Source organism: Piliocolobus tephrosceles, chromosome 10 (assembly GCF_002776525.5).
Source record: "Piliocolobus tephrosceles isolate RC106 chromosome 10, ASM277652v3, whole genome shotgun sequence".
NCBI lineage: Eukaryota > Metazoa > Chordata > Mammalia > Primates > Cercopithecidae > Piliocolobus > Piliocolobus tephrosceles.
The window spans coordinates 16,322,586-16,349,293 of record NC_045443.1 but is presented as its reverse complement, the minus strand read 5'-3'; the positions used below and the strand labels follow the sequence as shown (position 1 = coordinate 16,349,293).

Here is a 26,708-nt window from a genome sequence, read left to right as displayed (position 1 = left end):
GCATTTTATGTTTCTACCTTCCTTATATTTTCCTGAAGTGAAAGCCCTGATTGTAACTTACGCCCCCATTATACTTTACCAGATTATTTTTATCACTTCTATCTTCCTACCTCCAATATCTTTCCTATTCTACGAACCAGCACATGCCCTTTAGAGTAATCATCCTAAATAACAATTGTAATCATTTCACTTGTGTCTACAATCTTCAATGATTCTATTATCTTCATTCTCTTATCTTCAGAGTAATTTTCAAATTTCTTAAAAGTGTATTAAATGCTTCTTATGATCAGACCCCCCAATCTATTGTCTACCTTGATTCCCAAATAACTTGAGCATATCGTCATCCTGAAAATCTGTCTGATGCTCTCGCAACACTGTCCCCTTGTTCATGCCACGTGTGCTGCCTTCACCTTTTCATACTGAAACCCTTCTTTCTTAAAAGCATAAAATGATGTCTCTCACTTCTCCAACTAGCAATAAGTTCTTCTCCTGATGCTCCCCAATAGAATATGAGTCTGCAATGGAACGGACTTTTTTCATCTTTTATCCCCCATGGTGCTGAGCATACTATCTTGCATATAACAGGAACAGAGCAAATATTAAATTGAATTGACATATTAGCACTCTTTCTGATGAGTTTGTAATGTGTGCAATAATCTTGATAAATGTGATTATATAATGAATTTGGCCTTAATGTCAGGTAATATGTGAAATGTATATTTATGTGAGCTGTTTACAGAACCAAAATCTCTACTTTACTATGAATAAGCCTTTATAGGCCTTAATTTAAAATAGTAATAAGTTAAAAATTCCTCAAATTTTTGAACTGAAGTTTATTGAGGTTTCCTCCGTTTTTACACCTTTGATTTCTTGGGGACCCTGGAAAGAACAGTCTTTATGAATATATTTAAATTCTGAGATATAATCAAAAAAATTACCTACCAGTTTCTCTATCAACCAAAACAAACACTAAGCTATTTAAACATTAGATTGATTTTTCCGAATTGAAAGCTTTGCCTTATCTAAAATTTTATGCAAGTTAGCAAAATGTGACTATCTGTAAATTTCAAATAAATTCCATCAAGTTAAAGTTTGCCTCCACTCTAACGACAGGATTAAGTCCAGTAATATGAATGCTAAATGGAGAAATGGAATGGTTAGAGTAGATATAGACTCTGTAACAAATTCCCTACTCAATTTCAACAAAAAACTTCTAGATAATTCCTTAAAAGTAAAAGGAAGAGAAGAGTTTGACTGCTATAATTGTTTGCATTTACACTCTTCACTTAGCTAATTTACCTCTTTAAGAATTTTTTTCTAAACAAAAGTTTCTAGTCCATAATTCTCTAATAGCTGTTTTACCTTCTCTGTGAAAATCAGAGAAATGACAGACAACTGAGGATCAATAATACCTTAAGTTTATGTCAAAAACATGTTTAAAATAATAATTAAAACTATATATAAAGATAATTCTATATTTGAACTTCCTCCAAATCATTTTTGACTCATATCTTTTTTATGAAATTTATCTAGGATGATATCTCTTATCTGGGAATAAAAGTTTTGAAACATTGCTTTATCTTCAATAATAATTGCTACTAATTCAAGGGATCTGTATCTGTAGATTCAACCAACCTTGAATAAAAAATAGATGGTTGCGTCTGTATTGAACATGTATAGACTTTTTTTCTTGTCATTATTCCCTAAACAATATAGTGTAACAACTATTTACATACTATTTGCATTGTATTAGGGATTATAAGTAACCTAGAAATGGTTTAAGGAATAGGGGAAGAGGAGCATAGGTTATGTGCAAATAAATACAAAGCTGTTTTATATAATGGACTTGAGCAGCAGGAATTTTGGTGTCTTTGGGGTCTTGGAACCAATCCCCAGCAGGTATCAGTTGTCTTATGTAAATGTCACAAGCACCCTACAAAGTAAGCGTCATTAATCCCACCTCAGAGTTGAGAAAGTGACAATGAGGTTATGTTACTGACCTGAGGTCCTATAAGCCGGGGAAGTCAGAGAATAGGAAGTCAATTCAGTCCTTTCTGAGGCCAGAGCCTAAGCACTGGATGGCCGGACAGCACAGTTCTCTGGAGTCTGGATATCCCGAGGGCAAACAAATGCTGAGGAAACATCTAATGTCAATGGGTAAGAAATGTTATAGCCTATTACATGAATCTCTAGCTCTTCCTTTAACTTTTTTTTCTTTTGCATTATTTTCCTTCAGTTGCTGGGAATCTTTTTGCTGCATTGTCTGTGATGATAGCTGGCTTCTTTGAAATACAGAGAAAACATTTCCCTCCAGTGGAGCAGCCCCTTTCAGGAAAAGTTCTCACTGTTTCCTCCATGCCCTGTTTCTACCTGATTCTTCAGTATGTTTTACTTGGAGTGGCGGAAACACTGGTAAACCCAGCTCGTGAGTAAACACTTCTTCAACTAATGTTAGAATGCACTGAACCTTTACACAGAACACATCACCTCAACCAGAACAATTAAAGTGGTAGGTCATCTATTCACCCCCTAGAGAGTTCCCACAACACTTCAAGCAAATTTATCTATTCCTTTCATTTTCACAAACATTTCATTTCTCCTCATTCCTCTACCATGCACAGAACAATTATCAATTCTGCCTGGATGCAGATGGAACAAAAGATTTTTAACCTGGTTAAAGGCAATAACCATTTTGTCAGACACACCACAGGAGGAAAATCTCTGCTAAAACCCAGAGGACAACTCCAGAACACTAAGATGAAAACTTTCTTCTCTTCTCCCTTCCCTCTTCTCACCTCCCCTATTCTCACTCATAGATAAACTCACAGGGCCAGACCCGGTGGCTCATGCCTGTAAACCCAGCACTTTGGGAGGCCGAGGCGGGTGGATCACGAAGTCAAGAGATCGAGACCATCCTGGCCAACATGGTGAAACCCTGTCTCTACAGAGAATACAAAAAATTAGCCGGGTGTGGTGACAGGCACCTGTAGTCCCAGCTACTCGGGAGGCTGAGGCAGGAGAATCACTTGAACCTGGGAGGCGGAGGTTGCAATGAGCCAAGATTGCGCCACTGCACTCTAGCCTGGCGACAGAGTGAGACTCCGTCTCAAAAAAAACAACTCACATATATACCCCTCCAAAAATGACACTTAATGTTCTTTGAGAGTATATAAACATGCAAATGAAATGAAAATTTAAGCCAATTTTCCAGATAACTTGATGTCTTTGAATTAAATTACACTAGATTAAATGAGATCACTAATGTTTCATAAGACAGGTTCAAAATAAGTTTATTAAATATCAAGGGTTTCTGAATTATCTAGATTGCTTATATTAATTAAACTAGCCACTTTACAATTTATCACAGTATTTCAGTTATTTCTTGCAATACAGTAATGTGTGTGTACATATGTTTATCAGTGTAATTGATTACATCTGTTTCTATCCTCCTTAAATTTTCGTGTAGGAGTCCTGATTGTAACTCAAGCCCCCATTATACTTTATGGATAATATTTTTATAACTTCTAACTATCTTTTGACCTCCAATATCTCTCCCATTCTATCAACCGGCACATGGATTTTACAGTAATCATCCTAAATAACAACTCTAACCATTCCATCTGTGTCTACAATCTTCAATGATTCTATTATCTTCAAAGTTGTTTCCAAACTCCTTAAAGATAAATATTTAATAAATATGTATTTATACACATACATACTTATGATACCAAGGCAATTCATTAAACAATGAAAATAAAATTAAGTTGGAGTATATTCATATATATGTGTGTCTCAGACTTCTTTTTATAATTTTATATCATTTCATTCCATATATTTTGCATATATAAATTACTTTATGTGATTTTATACTGGGGACCTCACTGTTCAACATTGCAAGGAAGACAAAAGAAGTGTAAAGCAATGCTACTACACAAAAATTTGTGATGTTCTCTGATGTTATTCCCAAAACTGTGTTGGAAGTAGTCAGCCACAATATTCTGGGCTGGATTAGAGTAAATAATGAGTAAAGGTAATTAGTGACTATGTGGAGGAAATTGTTAGCCAGCTTAGCAATAGTGGTTCAACCTACAGAAGCCAGAGAGGTACAGCAAAACCAATGACTGTGAAAAAGGCAGATCATGTACTATAAATCACTTATTCCTTGATTTACTCTTCAGGAAATCAGGTCTAACTGAGGTCTAAGTCACTTGACTCATCTGCTGTTGGGGTCATGGGCCAGGGACTAAAAGAATTTGATCTGCTATCTAGCTTTTCCATTACTGCCTACATAAACTTGGGAACTCATTTAACCTCCAATCCTCATTTTTCTGATATTTAAAATAGAAATAATTTTATTCTTCTTTATATCACAGCATTGATAGGGTAAGAATCAATGGGAATGAGACTACTCCTTGAAAATCAGATGACATAAAATATGAAAGGGTATTTCAAACTATAAAATCAAGTATTACCCTTCTAGGAGAAAGTACAGCATAGAGGTTAGGCTCTATGGTCTTAAAGTCAGACAGACCTGAATTCAAACCCAGTTCTGTCACTGACTAACTCTGTTTGGGAAAATCATTCCTCATTTCTGGGTTTTTCTCATCATCTATAAAACAGGGAGTGGTTCAAAGGACTAAGTGGAAGATTTTATGTAAAACAAAAACCATAGTGCCCCATGTATAGACAGCATTCAATAATTAGCAGTTATAATGTGTTGTTATCATTACTAAAAGTAATGGCAAAAACCACAATTACTTTTTCACGAAGCTAATATTATTATCATGTTTCACATGAATTAATAGTATCAGACTTAGAACAGAAGTACAGGTGTCCTGTTCCCAGCTCTTTCTGCCATAAACCACCTGGCAGTGTAAGCAGAACTGTCTCTCACTTGAGTCATCCTAGATCCATCTCTTTCCTCTCACCTCTCCTCTCCAATCCAACAGCAAGTCCTCGTTTTTACTCTGAAATAGAACTTAAATCTGGCCACATCTCACTATCCCCTTTGTTCTCCTCCTGGCCTACAACACCATCATCTCCAGCCCCAATTTGACCAGAGCCTCTGAACTTTTCTCCCTGCTTCCTCTCCTGCCCCGTGAGTCCATTCTCTTCAAAACAGCTGTGGTGTTCTCAAAACATAGGTTCTATCGTTTCCCTGCTTGAAATTCCACAGTAGGGTTTTAGAGATAAATTATTCACAATGGTGAATAATGTTCCACACTATTTGGTCTCCGCGGGTTGTTCCATCTACATTTGGTTACATTCTGTCCCTTGACCACATCCCAGAAATGTGTGTGTTTCTAAGTTGCCAGATTTCTGTCTACCCCAAGGCCTTTCTACTTTCTTTTTCCTTTATTGACAATTCCCTTTCCTCTGTTTTCAAATGACTGGCTTCTTCTCATTATTGAGCTTTCTCAAAGGTCATCTCTTTGGAGGGGCTTCTTTGACCATTCCATCACTTTCCATTTAATTACCCTGGTTTTTTTAAATAGCTCTTTTCAGAATCTGAAATTACTTTATTTATATTTGCATTGCCTGCCTCGCACTGTAAGACTATACACTCCTGATGTCAATGTATGTTTCTCCTTCCCAAAAAGTGCATGTACAAAATAGGTGATCAATAAATACATTTTGTTTGAAGAAACAAATCAATGACATCTATGGCTATTTCTATATGGTACAATAAAAATACATGATTCAAAATTTTGACAATGTCCTACATTGATGGCATTGAGCAAGGAAACACAGTGAATTACTCCATAAATGACAGTAGACATAGTCTACCCTACTAAGACATGTTATACATTGGAGATGAGCTAGAAAAAAAAAAGCAGTAGAAAACATTTCAAATTATGTTTTAATTGTAGTAGTGCACATCTCATCTGTCTCATACCCTATGTTTGTTTATTCAGAAAATACTGTGTGGGTGTCTACAATGTGCCTATACTGCTCTCAAAGCTTTAGTTAAAAAAAATTAAGTTAGTTAAAAAAAAAAGTTAGTTAAAAAAAATAAGTTAAAAAAAATAAGACAAAAATTTCTGCCGTTGTAGAGCTTACAGCATTTCTGTGGTTGAGTAGTAGAGAGTAAGTTGGGAAGAAGAGAAGGCTCTAATCAGAGAAGGGTGCACAAAATTGTGATTATGGAGTGGGTACAGTTATTGATCCAAGACATGGCTTTGCAGGCCAGTCTCTGTTACAATTACTCAACTATGTCATTGTGGTACGAAAGCAGCCATAGACAACATATAATAAATGAGTGCGGCTGTGTTCCAATAAAACTTTATTAAAATAGGTGACAAGCTGAATATTACCTGACCATAGTTGGCCAACCACTGGCTGAGGTACAAGGCATAGGTCATGACCTTGGGTGTGAGTGGAGTGGAAGTTAAGGTAGATTGGAGATCGAGGACATTGGAGGTCAAGGAACTGGACAACCAAGATTGAAAGGATGGAAGGTAGGAAGGATGATCTATATGTATAGTAAAATTGCCAAGCATTAAGGCAGGAGTAGTACCAGAGAGTATGACAATGAGAGAGGAACTGACAACTTTGAGAAAAAGAGGAAAATGTCCTATAGATTGGCAGATGACAGCATGAAAGAGAAGTAGATGATATAATCTGATAATATAAGGTTGAAAGCTGAAGTATTTTTAGAGTTAAGGGAGATATAACGGTCTAAAAATGGCAACAGGATAAAGTTCCATTTTCTGGGACTGTGGTACTTCTTCTCCACATGTTCAAAATAACTTTTCACCAAACAAAATAAACACATTTCAACTGCTTAAAAACTACTAGAGTAAAAGAAATTTCCAGCAATAAGTCCCCAGTACCAAGTGCCTTAGGAAGGTGGTTATGGCCCTATATTTTGAAGATTCCGCATATGCTGTGATGTGGCATCTTTGCAAGCACTAACCAGCTACTACCTAGAGGCACATTTTTAGGGCTCATTGGCAAGAAGACCAGCTTTCACATACACATTGAATATTTTTTATTGTGTTTTCATAGTAAAATGAGAACTTTAGAATAGTGACAGACTTGTTGATATTATCTACATTGTAATGGGCTAAAAGGAATATCTCGGAGCCTAAAAAAAAAAAATCAAATTGATGATCACTAAAGTTTCAAAAGATCAGAACACGCAAGTAGATGCCTAAAAATGAAGAATCGAGGACTTGAAAAGCTAAGTCCTATAAAAGGGAACTGGAGGTTTTCAAAAACGACTAAAATGACACCAAAGAGATATTAACCAGCAGGCAGAGAGCTGGCAAAGTGTGTTCATGAATTATATACCATACCAGAAGTTCTAGCAAGAGAAAAGCATAGGATTAATAATTAACTAGCAAGGTAATAATGGGCTTGTATGTTCTGCTTTTTCTTAGTGAAAGAAATAGGCCTATTTACTTTTTCTGCTCATTGCTTGTCTCCTTGTACTTATGGAAAGGAAAGTTTACAAGCCTATTCAGGCTTCCTCTCATACTCCTATTTGGACCTTTCTGAAAATACTCCAAGGCTCCTGCTGGTGATTGGTACTACACAAAGAGCTGTGTTACCTTGCCACCAATATTTGAAGCCCTTCTCCACAGTATTTTACCTATCACCATTATTATCTTCATCTCCAATCAGCATCTGTGGGAAAAGTGCGCATTTAGCACTGCCCTTTGTATTAAATAATGTGCTGTTTCTGCTGCAGAGTTTAAAGTCCAGGAAAGATTAAACTGATGCCTTTTCCCACCTATCAGTTCCAGCACTCACCACTTTCCTGAAGCACAAAGCGGGACTCCTTTAAATGTTGATGGGATAAATAAATCAAAACATGTGGAGGACACACCGAAAGTAAAACAGAAATTTTACATTAATGAAGGAAGGAGCATTAATACATTTACATCATGTGTTAGTAAGATCATGGAAAAGTTCTGGTAAATGCAGAGTTTTGCTGTGGCAAAGTATTAAAAACAAAAAACACAGGGGTAAGTATTCCAGAGAGGAGCGGGAGGAGATAATAAGATCTCTTACTTCTCATAGAGAAGGAAACTAAAGGTTTAGTGTTTACAGTACAGTTATGCAACACATAACAACATTTTGATCAATGACGGATCTGGTGTATGACAGTGGTTTCATAAGATTATACTATCATATTTTACTGTACTATTTCTGTGTTTAGATATGTTAAGATTCACAAATACCACTGTCCTCTAATTGCCAACAGTATTCAGTACAGTCACATGCTGTACAGATTCATTGTCTAGGAGTGATAGGCTGCCCATGTAGCACAGGCGTGTAGTAGGCTAGACCACATAGCTTTGTGTAAGTACACTCGACGATGTTTGCACGACAACAAAATCACCTAATGACACATTTCTCTGGACATATCTCCATTATTAAGCCACACAAGACTGCCCATCTGTTTTCTATCATCACTTTTCTTTTTAAAATAAGCTGTAATATTTATTGATGATTTCATTGTGGAAATATTTGCAAAGCACAAAAGGGTAAGAAGAATATTAGAAATCCAGCAATTCAACCACTCAAAGCTAAGACTGTTAATATTATTCAGTGTATTTCCTTACAAATTTTTTGGCACACATTATATTAGAGATTAGTATAATAAACTCTCCTGTATCCATCTTCTAGAATCAGTAATTTTCAACTCACAGCCAAAACTTGTTTCATCTCTACTCTCATTCACATCTTTTTTCCTTCTTGTTGTATAATTTTGAAGCAATCCCAAATATCATATTACAATAAACATCAAATATTTTAAGACATATCCCTAAGATTGTCATGCATTTTAATACATTATGTTTATATGGTGTGTACAAAATCTCATATACTTATTTTCATCTATTCTGATTTCAAAAGAAAGCTATTTTTTCAATTGAAAATTTTAAAAAAAAATTTTTGTGGTTTTTTTAACGTCTTGTTACCATCATTACTGGCGCCCAAAAAATGACTTGGGAAGGAAAGATAACCACTTTGGAGACCCAATGCTTAGGCTATTGTCTCTCTGAGCACCTCTGCTGAAGTGAGATAATGCATATTAAGGGCTTTGTAGAGTAGAAGCTACTCAGTTTGATAAGATTAATACTGTCAAAAATGCCTAACCCTTATTCAGGACCTACAAGTCAGCATTGGACTAAGCACTTTACATGTAGTATTGCAGGTCAGTGTCCCAGCACCTCTGAAAGTGAATAATGATATTATTCCCATTTCATAGAGGAGGACATTGAGGCTTGGAAAGTTTAAGTCACTTACCTAAAATCACAGAGATAGTAGATGGCTGACATGGTATTTTAATACTATCTTGTCCAACTCCAGAGCCCATGCTCTTAACCTGGATGCAAATTTTATACAAGTTTTCTATAAGGAACCTAATGAATTACACAGAATCACAGAATTGATAGATTGTCATATGATCTGACAGAGGCCACACCTCAATCAAAATTTATCAGAAATATTCAATTTGGAGTGAAATTAGGGTGAATACATTAGGACACTCAACTACTAAGTAATCAAATTCTCCTTGTAGCTGAGTCAAGGTATATTTTGTCATATTTTATTCCTTGAAGACATCTGTAAATTGTATCACAGTACATCTTACTATAATAACCTTAACAAAGTCCAACCCAAATTTTTACTGTATCAGTAAATTTTCTTTGATATATGATCAACATCAATTTGAACAGTCTCTATGAAAAGAGTTTTCAGGAGAAAGTTCTAAATTCTGACCTCTCTTTTTCTCTCAGTCTCCATAATATCATACAGATTTGTTCCAAGCACCGTCAGAGGAACCTCCATGAATTTTCTGACACTGTTCAATGGATTTGGCTGTTTCACAGGGGCACTGTTGGTGGAGTTGGTATATCTCATCTCAGAAGGTAAAAATAGGTTCGTGGCGTGCTTATATACATTGAGTTGATGACTAGGGAACGGGGAGACCAAACCTTAAGAGAGGGGCTTTGCCAGTGCAGTCTTTTTTTAATTGATCCACTTTTGCAATTAAGATAGAATTAAGATAGGAAGTACACTCTTGCTGTATTCATTAATTTCTGGGAATTGTTTTTCTTTTGATAGGAGGAGGTAATTACAGAATGTCATGCTGTCCTTAGTGTATTTTAAAACAAACTGGTCATTATATTCTTATTAGATCTTTCAATGAGGCCATATGCAATAATGCCTCACAGCTGGCATAGACAGTCCTCAGAAAAAGTAAGACTTGTGTAAATATAGGGGATAGGGTACCTGAATGATCTTTTTTTCCCTCATGATTTGCCACAATTCTTGTCTATGCAATCAAAGAGAAATTGTGAATTGAATAATAAATGATATTTTAAAATTTTCCCAGTAGAGATTTTGGTCAGGAGAAACAACTGATCTGAAAAATTCAGACATTATTTGAAACATTAAAGTATCTACTAAAGCAAATATTTGATTAAAGCAAATTTTAAAGAACTACTCTTTGGTTGCATGTGTTGAAAAAACAACAGCCAGACAGGATGACAATAATGATCAGCCATCACAGTGAAATGACTTTGGCTGTATTTTAAATCCGGACTTTTGAAATTTTGTTCTAAAATGTTAATATAGCTTTAATTTAATTTTAATGTATGTTTGCTTATTTTATGGAAATTATCACGAATGTATTCTCTACTTTCAAAAATACTTATAGGTGTGCACTGAAAATGATGTAAAGAAAGTGTTAGTTTCTATTCTCTTATAACAGACAAATTTAATTTACCTGCTTTCGAACCATGGAAAAAATCAACTTCTATGAGTGAGACACTCCTTTTAACACTAAATCTCCATTCGAAAAATATTTATCAAGGACTCACTCTGTTCCAGGCACCATATTGGACACTGGTGATACCATGGCAAGCAAAATAAACACTTGCAAGCCCTCAGGAAATTTCCAGGGGTACAAGTAAGCAATGAAATTAAAAGTGAGAAAGTCAATGATAGATATAATAGCAAAGTTCTTGGGGAGAAACCTACTAATCCTTGATTGATGACTGACGAGGTCACCCTCTGCCCTTTCCTCAGTTATCTGAGAAAATTAAGATGAACTGTGTGTTGAGTATTTATTACATACTAGGTCGTGTGCTACATGGAATTGTGTGAGATATGGTCCGGTTCTCAAAGAACTCAAATTCAAACTGCGATAGCTAACTGTGTGAACGGCGGCAAGTTGCCAACTTTTCTAGTGCTCAGATTCTTTGTACATAAGCTAGAGACAAAGCACTGGCATTAAGATTTTGTAAGATAATCCTGCAAACTCTTAACATATATTCACACCTGAAACATTTTCAGTGTTGAATGTGTTTCCTTTCTTCACGTTACTCAGCGAAGATATTTCCAAAAATTTGCTAAAACAAAATTTCTAGAATCAAATCACATTTGACATATACATGAAGAACTGCAAAGTCAAATATTACTACTAGTTTATCTTTTATATAAATTTAAATGTTTCATATGCATGCTTAAGCAACTTACCCAGTTAGACCAAACATCCTTGGCTAAGTTCTCTCCAAGGCTACCCTCACTTTTTTTTTTTTTTTTTTTTTTTTTGAGATAGAGTCTCACTCTTGTCACCCAGGCTGGAGTGCAGTGGCATGATCTCTGCTCACTGCAACCTCCACCTACCAGGTTCAAGCAATTCTCCTGCCTCAGTTTCCTGGGCAGCTGGGACTACAGGCGCCTGCCACCACACCCAGCTAATTTTTGTGTTTTTAGTAGAGATGGGGTTTCACCATATTGGCCAGGATGGTCTCGATCTCTTGACCTCGTGATCCGCCCGCCTCAGCCTCCCAAAGTGCTGGAATTACAGGTGTGAGCCACCACACTTGGCCACTACCCGCACTTTAGGTACTAGCCACAAGTTTGGAGATTCCTAGGGCTGTCATCACCTCTGACAAGCTGTCTATAAATGTGGGCATCCCCACAGACTCCCTCAGTATGATAATTTGCTAGAATGATTCACAGAAGTTAGAAAAGTACAATATTTATAATTACAGTTTATTATGGCCAGAGAATACAAATCAGAATGAGCTAAAGAGAGAGGCACATGGAACAAGGTGTGGGAGGGTTCCAAATGTGGAGCTTCCTTCATCCTCAGGTATGCACTACCCGCATCAATATAAGAATAATGCCAAACTAGCCGGGCGCCTGTAGTCCCAGCTACTCGGGAGGCTGAGGCAGGAGAATGGCATAAACCCGGGAGGCAGAGCTTGCAGTGAGCTGAGATCCGGCCACTGCACTCCAGCCTGGGCGACAGAGCGAGACTCCATCTCAAAAAAAAAAAAAAAAAAGAATAATGCCAACTAGATGAGCTCACCTGAGCTTCAGTGCCCAGCGTTTCTATTGAGACTTTATCACATAGGCACCATTCATTAAATCACTGTGAGCTCAATCTCCATCCTCCTTCTGCTCCCCAGAAGTTGGGCTGGTATATGTGGCTCAAAGCTCGAAGTCTGATCATGTGGTTGGTCTTCCTGGATGGCCACTCTCCATTCCGGGTCATCTGATTAGCATAAATTATCTATGGGCCCTCTCCATTCTGAGTTGCCTCATTAGCATAAACTATCAGGTGGGGCTGAGGGTCCCACCATAAATAACAGACATTCCAACCACTCAAGAAGTTGAAAGGATTTAGATTACCTCCCAGAAATCAATCCAGGCAAATGTTTAAATCACACAACTATTCTTACAAAAGCATTTCACTGAAAATCTAAATTTTTACTGGCAATCTATATAGTAGAGTAGGAGCTTTTACATGCATTATTGCATGTATTACAACAATCTTATATTATTATTCTCGCTTTTTAAATGTAATGATTCAGGCAGAAAAAAAATGAAGTCAAGTTCTCTAGTCATCACAACCGGTGGCTGACAGAGATCTAATCTTCTTGGCATTCTGAAACCAGTTCCAACATTGATTTCAATACACCAAGCAACTTGTAGGAATCCCCAGATGTAAAGGTTTTTAAAGACTTTTGTTACTTTTGCAATATAACCTCCGTGGATGGAGGTCTGTATAATATTGATAATAGTCTAGATACAGTACAAAGGTGCAGAAACAAAAGTTTATATAATTTTGGCACAATTTGGTGCCCATGAAAGGAAATTTACCAGGGACACATGGTGAGGACATCTTAGCAAGATGGGTTGCAGGGTGGGGCACTTTCTAAACTGTGTTCAAGAGAACACTATTTAAATTACCACTAATCAATTTAAGCTACATCTTCTTTTAAGTGTATTCTTTCCAGTTAATAATAATAGTGTGTTATATCAAATTATAATCCCAATAAATTACAATCATAGAGTTGAATGTTGCCTTAGATCTCAACTAGTCTAACATTGTACCAAACACAGAAGACGTAGTAGCATAATCTAGTGCTGAGAAAAATTCTCTACTTTGAGATATAACCTGAGTGTGCCCATCTAGTGATCACTAGGTTCCACAGAGTAAGTCCGATTCTCCATTCACATAGCAGCTCTTCAAACATTTGATAAATACTTGGAGAAATAATATCGTATAGTGGTTAAGAGAATAGGTTCTGGAGTCATACCACCTGAATTTGAATCCAGATAGTCTAGCTATGTGTTCTCACTTTCTATTTCAGTAATGACAATAAATAATTCATTATGTTGTTCTGAAGATTAAGCAATTAATATGCATAGTGTTCAATAAAGATGGCAATCATGACCCCTTCTATTTTATAGACAAACCACCCCTGTCTTTTCATATTGCATGATTCCTTGATTTTTCACTATCAAGGCCCCTCCATCCATTAAACAAACAACAGCTTATCAGTATCTTTCTTAAAATATGGCTTCCAAAACTGAAGATAATATGGGTACAACCAGGGTACAAAATGGGTACAATCAAGATAAGTATGTTACTTTTATCAACCTGGACTCTCTCTCTCTCTCTCTCTGAATGTCAACAGAGATTTTGTTGACTTTTTCATAGTTGCATCCTGCTTATGGTCAGTTAAAACGTGAAACTTTTTTTAATTTTCAGGAGTTGCTTTCAGCTCAGTTCTACTCATCACAGTTCTTTTTTCTAATTAGATGCAGCACTTTACTTTTATCTTTACTAAATGTCAACCCATCATCCTAAGTAATAGACATTTTTGAAAATTGATTCTGTGTCATCCAGGGAATTACTAATCTTTACTTGCTTTGTGTCATCTGCAAATTTGGTAAGCAAGTTCCTAGACTTCTTCCAGGTAATTGATAAAATTTTTGAATTGGACAGGACCAAAAAAGAGTCTTACAGAAAATTCCTAGACCCCATTGCAAGTTAATAACAATCCATTAATCCTCTCCTTTTGGATATAATCAGTTCCAAATTCACCTAATTACTATCATTCAGCCCACATGCTTCTCCATCATTCACTAAATGACATCACAGGAGACTTTTCATAGGTTTTTCTGGAAATAGGATAAGTCTCTTTGTGACAATCCCTTTAGCCATCAAGATAGTATTCCTCAATGAAAGAAATGAGGTTCATTTAGATGATGTGATTATAGTAATCCTATACTGGTGTAACAAATAAAGGCCGATGTGGTTATAGTAATCCTATACTGGTGTAACAAATAAAGGCTCTAAAAGAGAGTGGCCATAAGCATGGCTTTGGGTAGGTCAGTATCCCTCTAAAACTGGGTTTTCTTAATTAAAAAAGGAAATTTTATTTCGCTTTTCTCAGAGAGGATGAGAGAATAAAATTAAATAAGATATTTGAAACTTTTCTCTGCCAGAGATTATTTTTAAATACAAAATTGTCATACATTACAATGGTTCATTTGGCCAAAAACAAGATCAGTCCACTCAAACAAACAGACCAATTTTTTTGACAGAAGTGACCATAATGAAACAAACACTATAACTATATATTTAGGCACCCTACATCCTTCAGCATTTCATTTAGTATACAGGATATTTTCAACCTTTAAGGATTCATGTCAGCTGAGCATGTGTGCGTGTGAGTGTGTTAGAGTGTTAGGATACGATTGGAAACGAAGATCAGCTATCACAGTCTTCCAGTCTCCAAGCTGCATTAGTCATTTTTAGCACCATGATGGAGAATGGTGTGAATGCGGTAAATTCAAAAGATTTCTCAAAACTTGACTGTGCAGACAGATAACTGTTAGAGTGACATTTTCAGTACAAGTGAGAAAACTGATCCTTCTGGGATCTAACTCTGAGTGCTTTAAAGGAGAAGATACAAGACTAAACTCATCCTCCTACACTAATCATTTCAGGAATAGTTTGTCTAAAAGTAGCAATGCTAATATAAGGGAATGAAGAAGTCAGTCAAACTGCTTATTTCGACTCTACCCCATTAGCAACAAGATCAATTTCCTCACCCTCCTGAATTCGAACTTACCTTTTCATAAAAATAACAAAACAGAATTCAGTAAAAAATGACATCTTAGTTATGGACATGCAGGTGATTGAAAGATCCAAAGCAAAATATTTAAGACAAAAAGGGATAATTGGGCAGAATCAAGAGGTCAAGTGGTATATCTTCTTGTCTCTACAAGTTCTTTCTCCTCAAAATTCAGGAAAGGGGCAAATAATGTAGCTGTTTAATTTCCATCAAGAGTATTTTAAATTAAAAATGAGATCACCTAAAAGACTCATTTAAATATCTATGATTATTGAGGCCACTGGCAGTTATGTCAGCATGAATCACTGAGTCACTCTTGAAACAGGAATTTGCAGTTGCAGCAAACTTGAAAGAAGAAAATATTTATGCATCTGGAAAAGTATTCCAATTGCATTTCATGGGCTCATGCCTATTATCTAAGAGATACGCTTCTTCAAATTCAGATCTATGCCTCGGGTCCAACTTCATATGGGATTTGGGTTTATAGATTTTTAGATTCAGAGGGGAAAATAAGTAGCCCACTGCCATAATTCACCCTTAGCCAGGCCCATACTCTACTTGTCAACTGGTTTAGTGCCAGTGTTCCTGTGGCTAAGTCAGCAGGGCCCCAACAACTCCCACAGGCAAACCCTGCTCTTGGTCCTCAGCCAGAATTTGAAGCAAAGCCCCCCTCATACAATGGTTTTATGTATTTCAGATACAATTTATTCTATATCCTTAACTTTTTACTCCACAGAAACCCCTGATGCTGCACAGAGGACTTTGAGTTTATAACAGCATCAGGAAAGAGCCAGCTTTAGACTGTGGAAAGCAACAGTCATTGCTGTTGGCTCACGAGAGGTAGAAAAGGCAGACATCTGAGTCAGATGAACCTGAATTCAAATGCAACTCAGCTCTCAATGAGCTCCTAGATCTTGAGCTCATCACTTAACCATACTGAGTCTCAGTTTCTCCTTCTCTAGAATGGAGTCTGTTTCTCTTTCTAGTCTTCACTAGTAACTTACCTTTCAAGCTTTTTATGAGGACTAGAGGAAATAGATAAAAATCACTAGCTAAATGCAGATGCACTAAAAAGAATGATTTTGTTGTTATCTTAATTTGAGTGGGACCTCAACATCTTCCAAGTGGGCTAGATGTATTATAGATATGATGTTTTGGTATGGCACTTAATTCTCCAGAAAGGAATAGATTCCATATTTGCAGAGTTCAGTTGTCCTGTTCAACTTCACTTCCAGGTGGAGACTGGGAGGCGATGAAATTAGAAAGTGCTCTGAGATTCTTCTTGACCTCATGTACCCATGTAATTAATGGAGCCTCCTACACATGGCAAATTTATAAGTCTAGGTGGAGTTAGAGACACATGAACATGCATACTAGGAGTACCTGGAAATGGTATTGAAGCTGAAACTGGAAAGATGAGGGCAATTTAGCTTGGTAAGCACAGGAATGAAGGATTTCTGGTAGAGAGCACATATATCAAGATCCATAAATAAATAAATGATAGGTGCATAAGAGGAACCCAGAGAAGGCCAGTAAGCTGAAAATACTCAAAAAAGGAGGAAATGGCCTGAAGTCACATTGGAGAGTTTGGTAGGGGCAAAACCACGTGGGACCTTTTAATACAGGGATTTTATGTTTACTTGAATGTTATAAGAACGATAAGATTCAAAACACCAATGACCTACTGGTGTTTTGGGAAGATCATTATGGATGCAGTATGATTTTGAGGAAAGAAAGAATAATTTGGGAAAACAAGGAAGTACAATTGAAGTAATCCAGATAGGTCTGAAATAGTAATGAACTAGAGAGGAAGTAGGCAGATGGAGTGAAGTGAATGGATATAAGCTATATTTCAGATGTAGAATCAAAGTCTTAGCAATGGCTTTGAGAAAGTCAGGAGACAGTGGAATGCAAGAGGGAGGAGGTAGTATCAGGAAAGCATCCCAGGTTCTGCCCATGAGCTACTGGGTGGGCAAAGATTCCATTTACTAAATGGAAAAAACTGGAAGAAGAATAGACTTTAAAAGTTGCCATCCATTTGCTTTTTAACACATTGTTTGACACACCTGTGAGACATCCAAATAGAAATATCTGGAGGCCAGAAAGAAAGGTCGTTGTTAGATATATAACTATGAAACTCTATGGCACAAAAATAATGTTTGAAACCATGGTAGTGAATGAATTACCTAGCGTGAGTATTAAGAATGAGGAGAAAAAGAAGCCCCAACATTAGAGGTTGAATGGAAAGGAACTAGTTTGCCACAGAAAATACATAGCAGTCAGAAAGCTGGGAGGAGGGAATTATATATGTATATATACACACATATATGTGTGTATATGTATGTATATATGTATATGCGTATATGTATATTCACTGAAGATAAGAAAGAAGATGATTTCAAGCAGAGAATGGTAAATTGTCTCAAATGGTACTATAAAATCAAGTACGATGAAGAATGGAAGGTATTCATAAAATTTAGCAACACTATGATACCTTTAAGAAGAGCCATTTCAGTGGTGAAATAAAAACTAGATTGAATTAGGGTGATGAATATCCAGTAAATGAAAAAAAAAAAAAAAAGCCTTATGTTTAAAGAACTCTTTTGAAGAACATGAAACTGAAGAAGATTTAAGAGAGAGAGTGACGACTAGAAGGGGATGTGGGTGGAGCTGCCAGATTTAGTGAATAAAAATACAAGATACAGTTAAATTTGAATTTCAGGTTAACAAATAACTTTTTGATCTTTAAGAATGTCCTATGCAATATAGAGGACATACCTCCTTATACTAAAAAATACATACAACTTCTTATACTAAAAAATAATTCCTCGTTCTGAAATGCAAATTTAAGTGGGAACCCTGTATTTAAAACCTTAGGTGTGGGTTCAAGATACTTTTTTACTATTTTATTTATTTTGGGTGGGGGGAGGTTTAGAAATGGGATCTTGCCCTGTCATCCAGGCTGGAGTGCAGTAGCGAGATCATAGCTCACTGCAGCCTTAAATTCCTGGGCTCAAAGGATCTCCTGCCTCAGTCTCCAGAGTAGGCACACACCACAGCGTGGCTAATATTTTTTTTCATTGTTTTAGAGATGTGGGTCTCACTAGGTTGCCCAAGCTGGTCTTGAACTCCTTGCCTCAAATGATCCTCCCACCTCAGTCTCCCCAGTAGATGCGAATATAGCAAAAGCCATCACACCTAATACTTTATTTCTGAGAGACATTTGAGTGTATTTTTCTGATAAGAATACCTGGTGTAAATGGAGAAGTTAAAAATGCAAGAGAAAGAAGAGATTATTGATGGAGCTAAAGACTTAAGGAAAGGAATGGAGGACTCGGTCAGTGACAACCCAGAGAGAGTGACTTCTTATTGGAAGGTGCATACTTCTTTCCTGCACTGAAACAGAAGAGAGAAAAGAGAAGATAGGCACAGGTGCACACAGATGCATAGTTCTGATATTGGGAAGATCCTGGAGCCTTCCTTTGGCACTCTCCATTTTTTTATGAGGTATGCAGTGAGCCAACTGTGAGGGCGAAGGGAATAGGGTGAGAATGGGGAGTTGGAAGAGCAAGGATTACAAACTTATTATGAAGGTATGAAAAGATGATTTAGAAGACAAATGTTAAGATCGCTGGTGGTGGCCAGGCACAGTGGCTCACGCCTGTAATCCCAGCAGTTTGGGAGGCCGAGGTGGGCAGATCACCTGAGGTCGGGAGTTCGAGACCAGCCTGGGCAACATGGTGAAACCTGTCTCTACTAAAAATACAAAGATTAGCCGGGAGTGGTGGCGTGCACCTGTAATCCTTGCTACTCAGGAGGATGAGAGAGAAGAATCGTTTGAACCCTGGAGGCAGAGGTTGCAGCAAGCCAAGATTGCACCACTGCACTCCAGCCTGGAGACCGGGCAACCAGAGCAAAACTCCATCTCAAAAAAAAAAAAAAAAAAAAAAAAATCGCTGGTGGTGTTGAAGGCCCCAATCATGTTGGTGATCATGAAGAGTGATCCCAAACTACCTAAAGCATGAATTTGCCCAGTGATATTCAGAAGCTCAATGCAGGCATAAAGATGTCTCATAGATTTTTAAATAGCCTAAAGAGCACAAGACACAGGATGAAAGGCACAAACTCTACTCTTAAAGTAATTTGGGGTAAAGGTTTATTTTCCTCCAAATATGCAAAAGATAAGAAAGGCTTTCTTCTAAAATTATGAAATTAATATATCTACACTATTAGTAGAGTTGCAAATGAAGAACCGACTGTACAAATAAGCAGGTTCTGGGCAAAAATCAGTGTTGTTATATCCATGAAATTATTTAAATTCAATATTTTACTATTTTAAATAACCCCACTTAATTCAGTCACAAATACATATTGGGTTCCTACTATGTGCAAGCACTGCTAGACACTGAATTAATAATACCAAGTCTGATGTTTAATTAATAAGAAGAACCTTATAGAAATATTTGACACTCAAATTAATATCAGATATATTCATTTGACTAATGCTATTACAATTACAGTTCATAGCTAATGGCATTATCAGGCTATTATCACAAAGCATTACCTCTCTTCTAAAACTCATTTCCATGATAATTCATTGAAATCATCATGAGAACACACTATCTTGATGGGTTTTTACCTCCCAATGCTCTTCAAGAGAATGAACTCACCCTTGTAAGAAAGCTGGTTATGCCAAATATCACCCATGCCTGCTCTCTGCAGTTCAGGTGAACAATGCCTAGCAATTTCCCTACAATTTTGAAAGACACAGTGTTCCTTCCTGGAAACAGCAGCCTGACTTAATTTTTATCCACAATTTCCAAGATCTGGAAATGCAAATTAAAGTCGTGATGCAGGCATTATTATCTAGAGCAAAGTATTGAGCATGTTCAGATCTGAGGCCCAATCTCAGTTCATCCAGTCACTCAACAAATATTTATTCTGTCCCCTTTCCATGACTTTAGGCAAACGGTTCAGCTGCTCTGTGCCTTTGTTTCCTTGTTTATAAATTGAGGGTAATAAAAATTTGAGTCCTTATTAGATAAATATGGAAAACTGGTAGAAAAGTCAAAGTTAGAATACAGTGGTTAGGTATTATTTCCTTCAGGTATCATGAAAATTAATGTGTTTTAAAAATTAACTCAGGTAGGAGAGCTATGAATCTCAAATGAAGCATTTAAATCAGGTTACTGAAAGGAGGAAGGAAAGAAATTAACATTTATTAAGTGTCAGTTATATGCAGACCTTGCTATATGCATTTCACGAAGATATTATTTCATTAAATCTTCACAACATTTCTTTGGAGGTAGATATTTGGAGCCCCATCATATATAAGAGGAAAATGAGCTCAGAAAGTTGCATAAGTTGTCCAAATCACATAGTAATGGTGGATTCCTGATTCGAGTCTTTTTACTACACTAGTTTTATTTCCTGTGGTACAGAAGCACATCCACCCTGGAGACAGACTGCTACATCTTTTTAATTGCACCCTTTTTCGCTCCCAAGCAAAAAGCACACAGTGAAGTAGAAGGCGTGCCTCAAATAAAGCAGAATATAAAATCCATTTCAGTTTTGTCTCGACAATTGTGGACTTTTGCTAGAACACCAGCACCACAAAATAACTTTAAAAAATCTAATGAAGTCTGAGGGAAATAATTGCTCACTGTCTCTAACTATCTTTTGAAGAGATTCCAAAAGGCACATTTTAAGATTTTCATAGTTCCATTACATTCAAAATAAAACAGTAGTTTGTAAAGAGGGGAAATATTGCATCTTTCTCCAAAGAGAGATAACAGAAATCTGCCTTGAATCAAAAGCAATATGCTATAGCACTTAATGCCACATATACTTGAAGTATCCAGTAAAGCTCTGATTTTGGTGGGAGATGGAGTGACATATTGCTGAAGTGAGGAAAGGTATTTATATATGTGCATATATATATGCACATATATATGTGAGTGTGTGTATATATATGCACCTTTCCTTTCTTATGGTATATTTAGGTTATTTCTAATTTTTCATGCTATAAATATTACTAAGGTAAGCATCCTTTTCTATAATCATTAAGTATATAACTTATTCCCTCCTTAGACTAGAATCCTGGAAATGGGATTATTCCTTCAATGAGGATAAATATTTTAAATATTTTAAAGACTATTGAGAATTAAAGCAAAATTGACTTCTAAAAGCCTGCAATTATGTGCCATTGTGAAATGATAATACTTGCCTCAAGATATGAATTTCAGTCCTTAGCATAATATTTTGATCTTTGTCTATTTGATTGGAAAAAGTTATATTCCACTTTAAATACTTTAATTTGTAATTTTTTAGAGTGTAAAATTGAAATGTTTAATGTTTATAGAACATTTTTATCTTTTTTATGATGTGCTTAGTCTTGGCCTATTTTTCTTTGGGTCTTTTCTTTGTCCGTTTACATATGCTCATTATACTTTAAGAATATTGTGATTTATGTCATATTTTTTGCTAGTATTTTCCCAGTTTTAACTCAACATTTTATTTCATAGATAAATTTATTTTATACAAGTTTTGCTGCTATATGTAATCAAATCTGTCCACCTTTTTAATTATGATTAATTTCATTGCATTTATGGTTGTAGAATTTTAATGGTTTCACATTTTGGATTAATTTTATTATTCTTGTGGATTTCATTTTGGTTTCATTAAAGAAAATACTTATTTGCTTCAAATAACCAACATTCACAACAGTATTTAATATACGTTGTGAAAAGTTGGTTAAACTTTAAATATTTCCCAACAATACAGTAAGTGAAATGAAACTAATCAGTTTTACATATTTTAACATATTTTTAGGTGATCTTGGGACTGTTTCAGGGCTTTCTGGCCTGTTCCCTTCAGCTGCCTCTTTATTTTAGCTTAGTATCACTCTCCTTTTAATTATTATAATAATTTTATGATACATAGTTTATATCAGTTATTACTCATACTTATCTTTTTGGTTATTTTTTATTTATGAAAACCATATTCTCCATGGCTTATACTTCTAGATGAATTTCACATTTTTATTATTTTTTCTCCAATTTTTTTTTTGAGACAGTGTCTCGCTCTGTTGCCTAGGTTGGAGTGCTGCAACCTCTGCCTCCCAGGTTCAAGCAATTCTTATGCCTTAGCCTCCTAACTAGCTGGGATTACAGGCATCTGCCACCATGCCAGGCTAATTTTTGTATTTTTTTATAGAGATGGGGTTTCACCATGCCAGCCAGGCTAGTCTCGAACTCCTGACCTCAAGTGATCAGCCCACTTCGGCTTCTCAAAGTGCCAGGATTACAGGTGTGAGCCACTGCACCCGGCCCCCCAATCCTATTTTTATTTTAATAAAATGAGTAAAACTTGTAAGTTAATTTTAGAAAAACTAAAGTTTTTGCAATAGGTAGTGGTCCATCCAAGTATATAACATACTTTAAAAATTTAATATTTCAAAGTTGAGTTCAGGAAGTTTTTTTCTTCATATATATCCTGAACATTTCTTGTTGAAATTATCATAGACATTTTATATATTTTTCCTTTTTGCTATTTGAACTGACTCATTTTCCCTTATTACAACTCACTGAGGTGATCACTGTTATACAGGGAGATTATTACTGTTTATTAATGTGTATGTCTTCATCTGCATCCAATTTCATAAACTTTCTTAGTAAATTTATAAGAGTATTTCAGTTGATCCTTTTACTTTTTCAGCAAAATTAATCTTCAAATACATATAATTTTTATCCTTATTTCCAATATTTACTCCTATGCTTTGCATCTTTCTCAGGACCCAGAACTTACAGGGCAATGGTAATACCAGAAGACAGTCACATTATATCTTGCTCATGATCTTAATGAGGACATCTTTTATTTTATTAAGTATATCTGCAGGATTATAAAGGTGATCTTAAAGAATATTCCTTATTATATAAAAACTTTATTCTTGTTTTCTAAGAGGTAAACAAATCAGTTTAAATTTTATCAAATGTTTAAGTAACTATTAAGATCACCTTATGCTATTTCTTAATCATAAGAAACTGGACCTAGGGTGCATTTAATTAATAAATTTTTCAATATTAAATCATCTTTATATATGTGCAATAAACAATACTTGTTGGCAATTATGATTCTTTCACTATGTTCTGGAAAGATCCAGAGAAAAGATCTATTTTTTCTGTGAAAATTAAAAAATGCTTAGTATCTCTCTTTTGTTCTTAAATTGCATGTTATGTTTAACTGACAAATACTAATTGTATGTATCTATGGGGTACAATGTAATGTTTCAATACCTGCATACATTGTGGAATGCTCAAATCAGTCTAATTAACATATCCATCACCTCACATAATTATCACTTCTTAGTGTTGAGAACATTTAAAATCCACTCTTTTAGCAATTTTGATATATACAATACATTATTATTGACTATAGTCACCATGCTGTATAATAGATCACCAGAACTAATTCCTCCTAACTCAAACTTTGCACCCGTTGGCCAACATTTCCCCTTCCCCCATCCACTTCCCTTCCCCACCTCAGCCTTTGGTAACCACCATTCTACTCTCTGCTTCTGTGAGTTTGACTTTCCTACATTCCACATATAAGTGAGATGATATGGTATTTGTCTTTCTGTGTCTTGCTTATTTTACTTAGCATATTGTACTCTAGATTCATCCATATTGTCACAAATGACAGAATTTGTTCTTTTTTAAGGCTGAATATTCCATTGTGTATATATACCACTTTTTAAAATGTATTAATCCATTGATAGGCACTTCAGTTGTGTTCATATCTTAGCCATTGTGAACAGTACTGCAACAAACTGAGTACAAACATTTCTTCGATATATTGATTTCAACTCCTTTGGATATATATCCAGTAGTAGCATTGCTGGATCATGTGGTAATGCTATTTTTAGTTTATCAAGATTCCACCATACTGCTTTCCATAATAGCTGTACTAATTTGCATGCTCACCAATAGTGTACTAAAGTTTTGTTTTCTCCACATCCTCATCAACACTTATCTTTCATTTTCATCCTTTTTATAAAATTCTAACTGATGTGAGGTGATATCTCATGGTGGTTTTAATTTGCATTTCCCTGATGATCAGTGATATTGAACAGTTTTTTATATCCTTGTGGGCCATTTGTATTTCTTCTAGGAAATGTCTATTCAGGTCATTTGCCCAATTTTCAATTAGCCATTTGGGCTTTTTTCTTATTGCATAGCTTGAATTCTTTTCATGTTTTGGATATTAGGCCCTTACCTGATATATAATTTGCAAATATTTTTCCCAATCTGTGGGTTATCTCTTTCACTCTGTTATTTCCTTTGCTGTGCAGAAACATTTTAGTCTGACACATTCTCATTTGTCTAGTTTTCCTTTTATTGTCGATGCTTCTGTTGTCAAATTCAAGAAATCATTACCTAGACCAATGTCATGAAGCTTTTCCCCTGTTCTAGTAGTTTTACAGTTTCATGTCTTACACTGAGGCCCTTAATCTATTTTGAGTTTATTTTTCATATCTGCTATAAGTGTCCAATTTCATTCTTCTGCATGTAGATACACAGTTTTCCCAGCACCACTTATTGAAGAGACTGTACTTTCTCCTTTGTTTGTGTATTAGTCTGTTTTCATACTGCTATAAACAGCTGCCCAAGACTGGGTAATTTATAAAGGAAAGAGGTTTAATTGACTTACAGTTCAGCATGGCTGGGGAGGCCTCAGGAAGCTTACAATCATGGTGGAAGGTGAAGGGGAAGCAAAGCACCTTCTTCAAAGGCGGTAGGAAAGAGAATACTGATTGAAGGGGGAAGAGCCCCTTACAAAACCATCAGATCTCCTGAGAATTCACTCACTCTCATGAGAACAGCATGGGGGAAACCACCCCCATGATTCAATTACCTCCACCTGCTCTCTCCCTTGACACATGGGGATTATGGGGATTACAATTCACGATGAGATTTGGGTGGGGACACAAAGCCTAATCATATCAGTTTGTTCTTGACACCTTTGTCAAAAATCAGTTGTCTGTAAATGCACAGATTTATTTCTGGACTCGATTCTGGTCCATTGGTCTATGTGTCTCTTTTTATGCCATGCTGTTTTGATCCTATAGCTTTGTAGTATATTTTGAAGTCAGGTAGTGTGATGCCTCCATCTTTGTTTTTTGCTCACAATTACTTTGTCTATTTGTGGTGTTTTGTGGTTCCATATAAATTTTAGGATTGTTTTTTCTATTTCTGTGAAAAGTGTCATTGGAATTTTGGTAGGGATCTTACTGACTCTTTTTAAAAAAATCATTCTTTGTAACTTTTTCCTACTATTATTGGTCTTTAAGTATTTCCATTTCTTCTTGATTCAACTTTGGTAATTAATGTTTATCTAAATACCTCATTTCCATAAGAGTTTTTACTCTAAAATAGCATAATCATAACTAAACATTGTTATCTCCTCTGTATCTGTTGTTACATATTTTGATTTGATTTGTCAGTTTTATTTGTTTTATTTTCTCCAATGAATCATCTCTTAGAACTATTAGATCTAAAAAAGTTTAATATATTGATTTTCTGTTCTCATCTCTATTTCCTTACTCCTACTTTCCTTAGATTTGTTTTGTGCATTTCCTAACTTTTTTGTCTTGAATGTTTATTTCATTTATTTTAATTCTGACTTTAAAAATGAAAGCCTATATGCCTTTAAATGTGCCTCTGGGTAGAGTTTATATCTGTATCTCTAAATGTGTAAATGCAATTTCCTCATTGTCTTCATTTTCTAAATACCCTGATATTGTGGGTTTCATTTCTTTGTTGACCAGTTAAGTTATTCAAGAGGCATATCTTCAATTTCTTGGAGGTCTGGTTTGTTACTAATGTTATTGAAACTTCTGTAAGAGGGTGAAATAATCTTTCTTCATACTAAACAATGTTGTGATCTTTACTAAACACTTGTCAATCACATTAATTCTTTACATCCCTTCTTTGCCAATTTGATCAAAAACTGACAAGAATGTGTTATAGTCATTGATAAGAATTACTTATATATCGTTATTTCCAAAAGACAACAGATTTTGTTATGATTTCATTACTTAAGGAAAATCCACTGGAATATCTTCAATTTGAATTGTGTTTTTTATCAATATAAAAAAATTCTCGATGTCCCTTTAAAATGGTTTTTCCTTTGAATTCAACTTTGCGGAGATTAGTATTTGACAGTATTTTTTGTCTTTGTCTTACGAGTTTCTCATTCATTATATTATTATTATTATTATTATTATTATTATTATTATTATTATTATTATTATTATTA

At 35.6% G+C, this 26,708-nt stretch overlaps 1 protein-coding gene across 1 annotated transcript in view; it reads left to right on the top strand.

Moving 5' to 3' along the window:
* The window catches only part of SLC15A5 (solute carrier family 15 member 5), a 92,440-nt gene that overhangs the window by 53,797 nt on the left and 11,935 nt on the right, over positions 1-26,708 (top strand). Inside the window, exons 6-7 of the mRNA XM_023226205.1 lie at positions 2,237-2,425; positions 9,747-9,878. Of these exons, the coding sequence (XP_023081973.1) occupies positions 2,237-2,425; positions 9,747-9,878 (321 nt within the window). The remainder of the gene's footprint in view (positions 1-2,236; positions 2,426-9,746; positions 9,879-26,708) is intronic.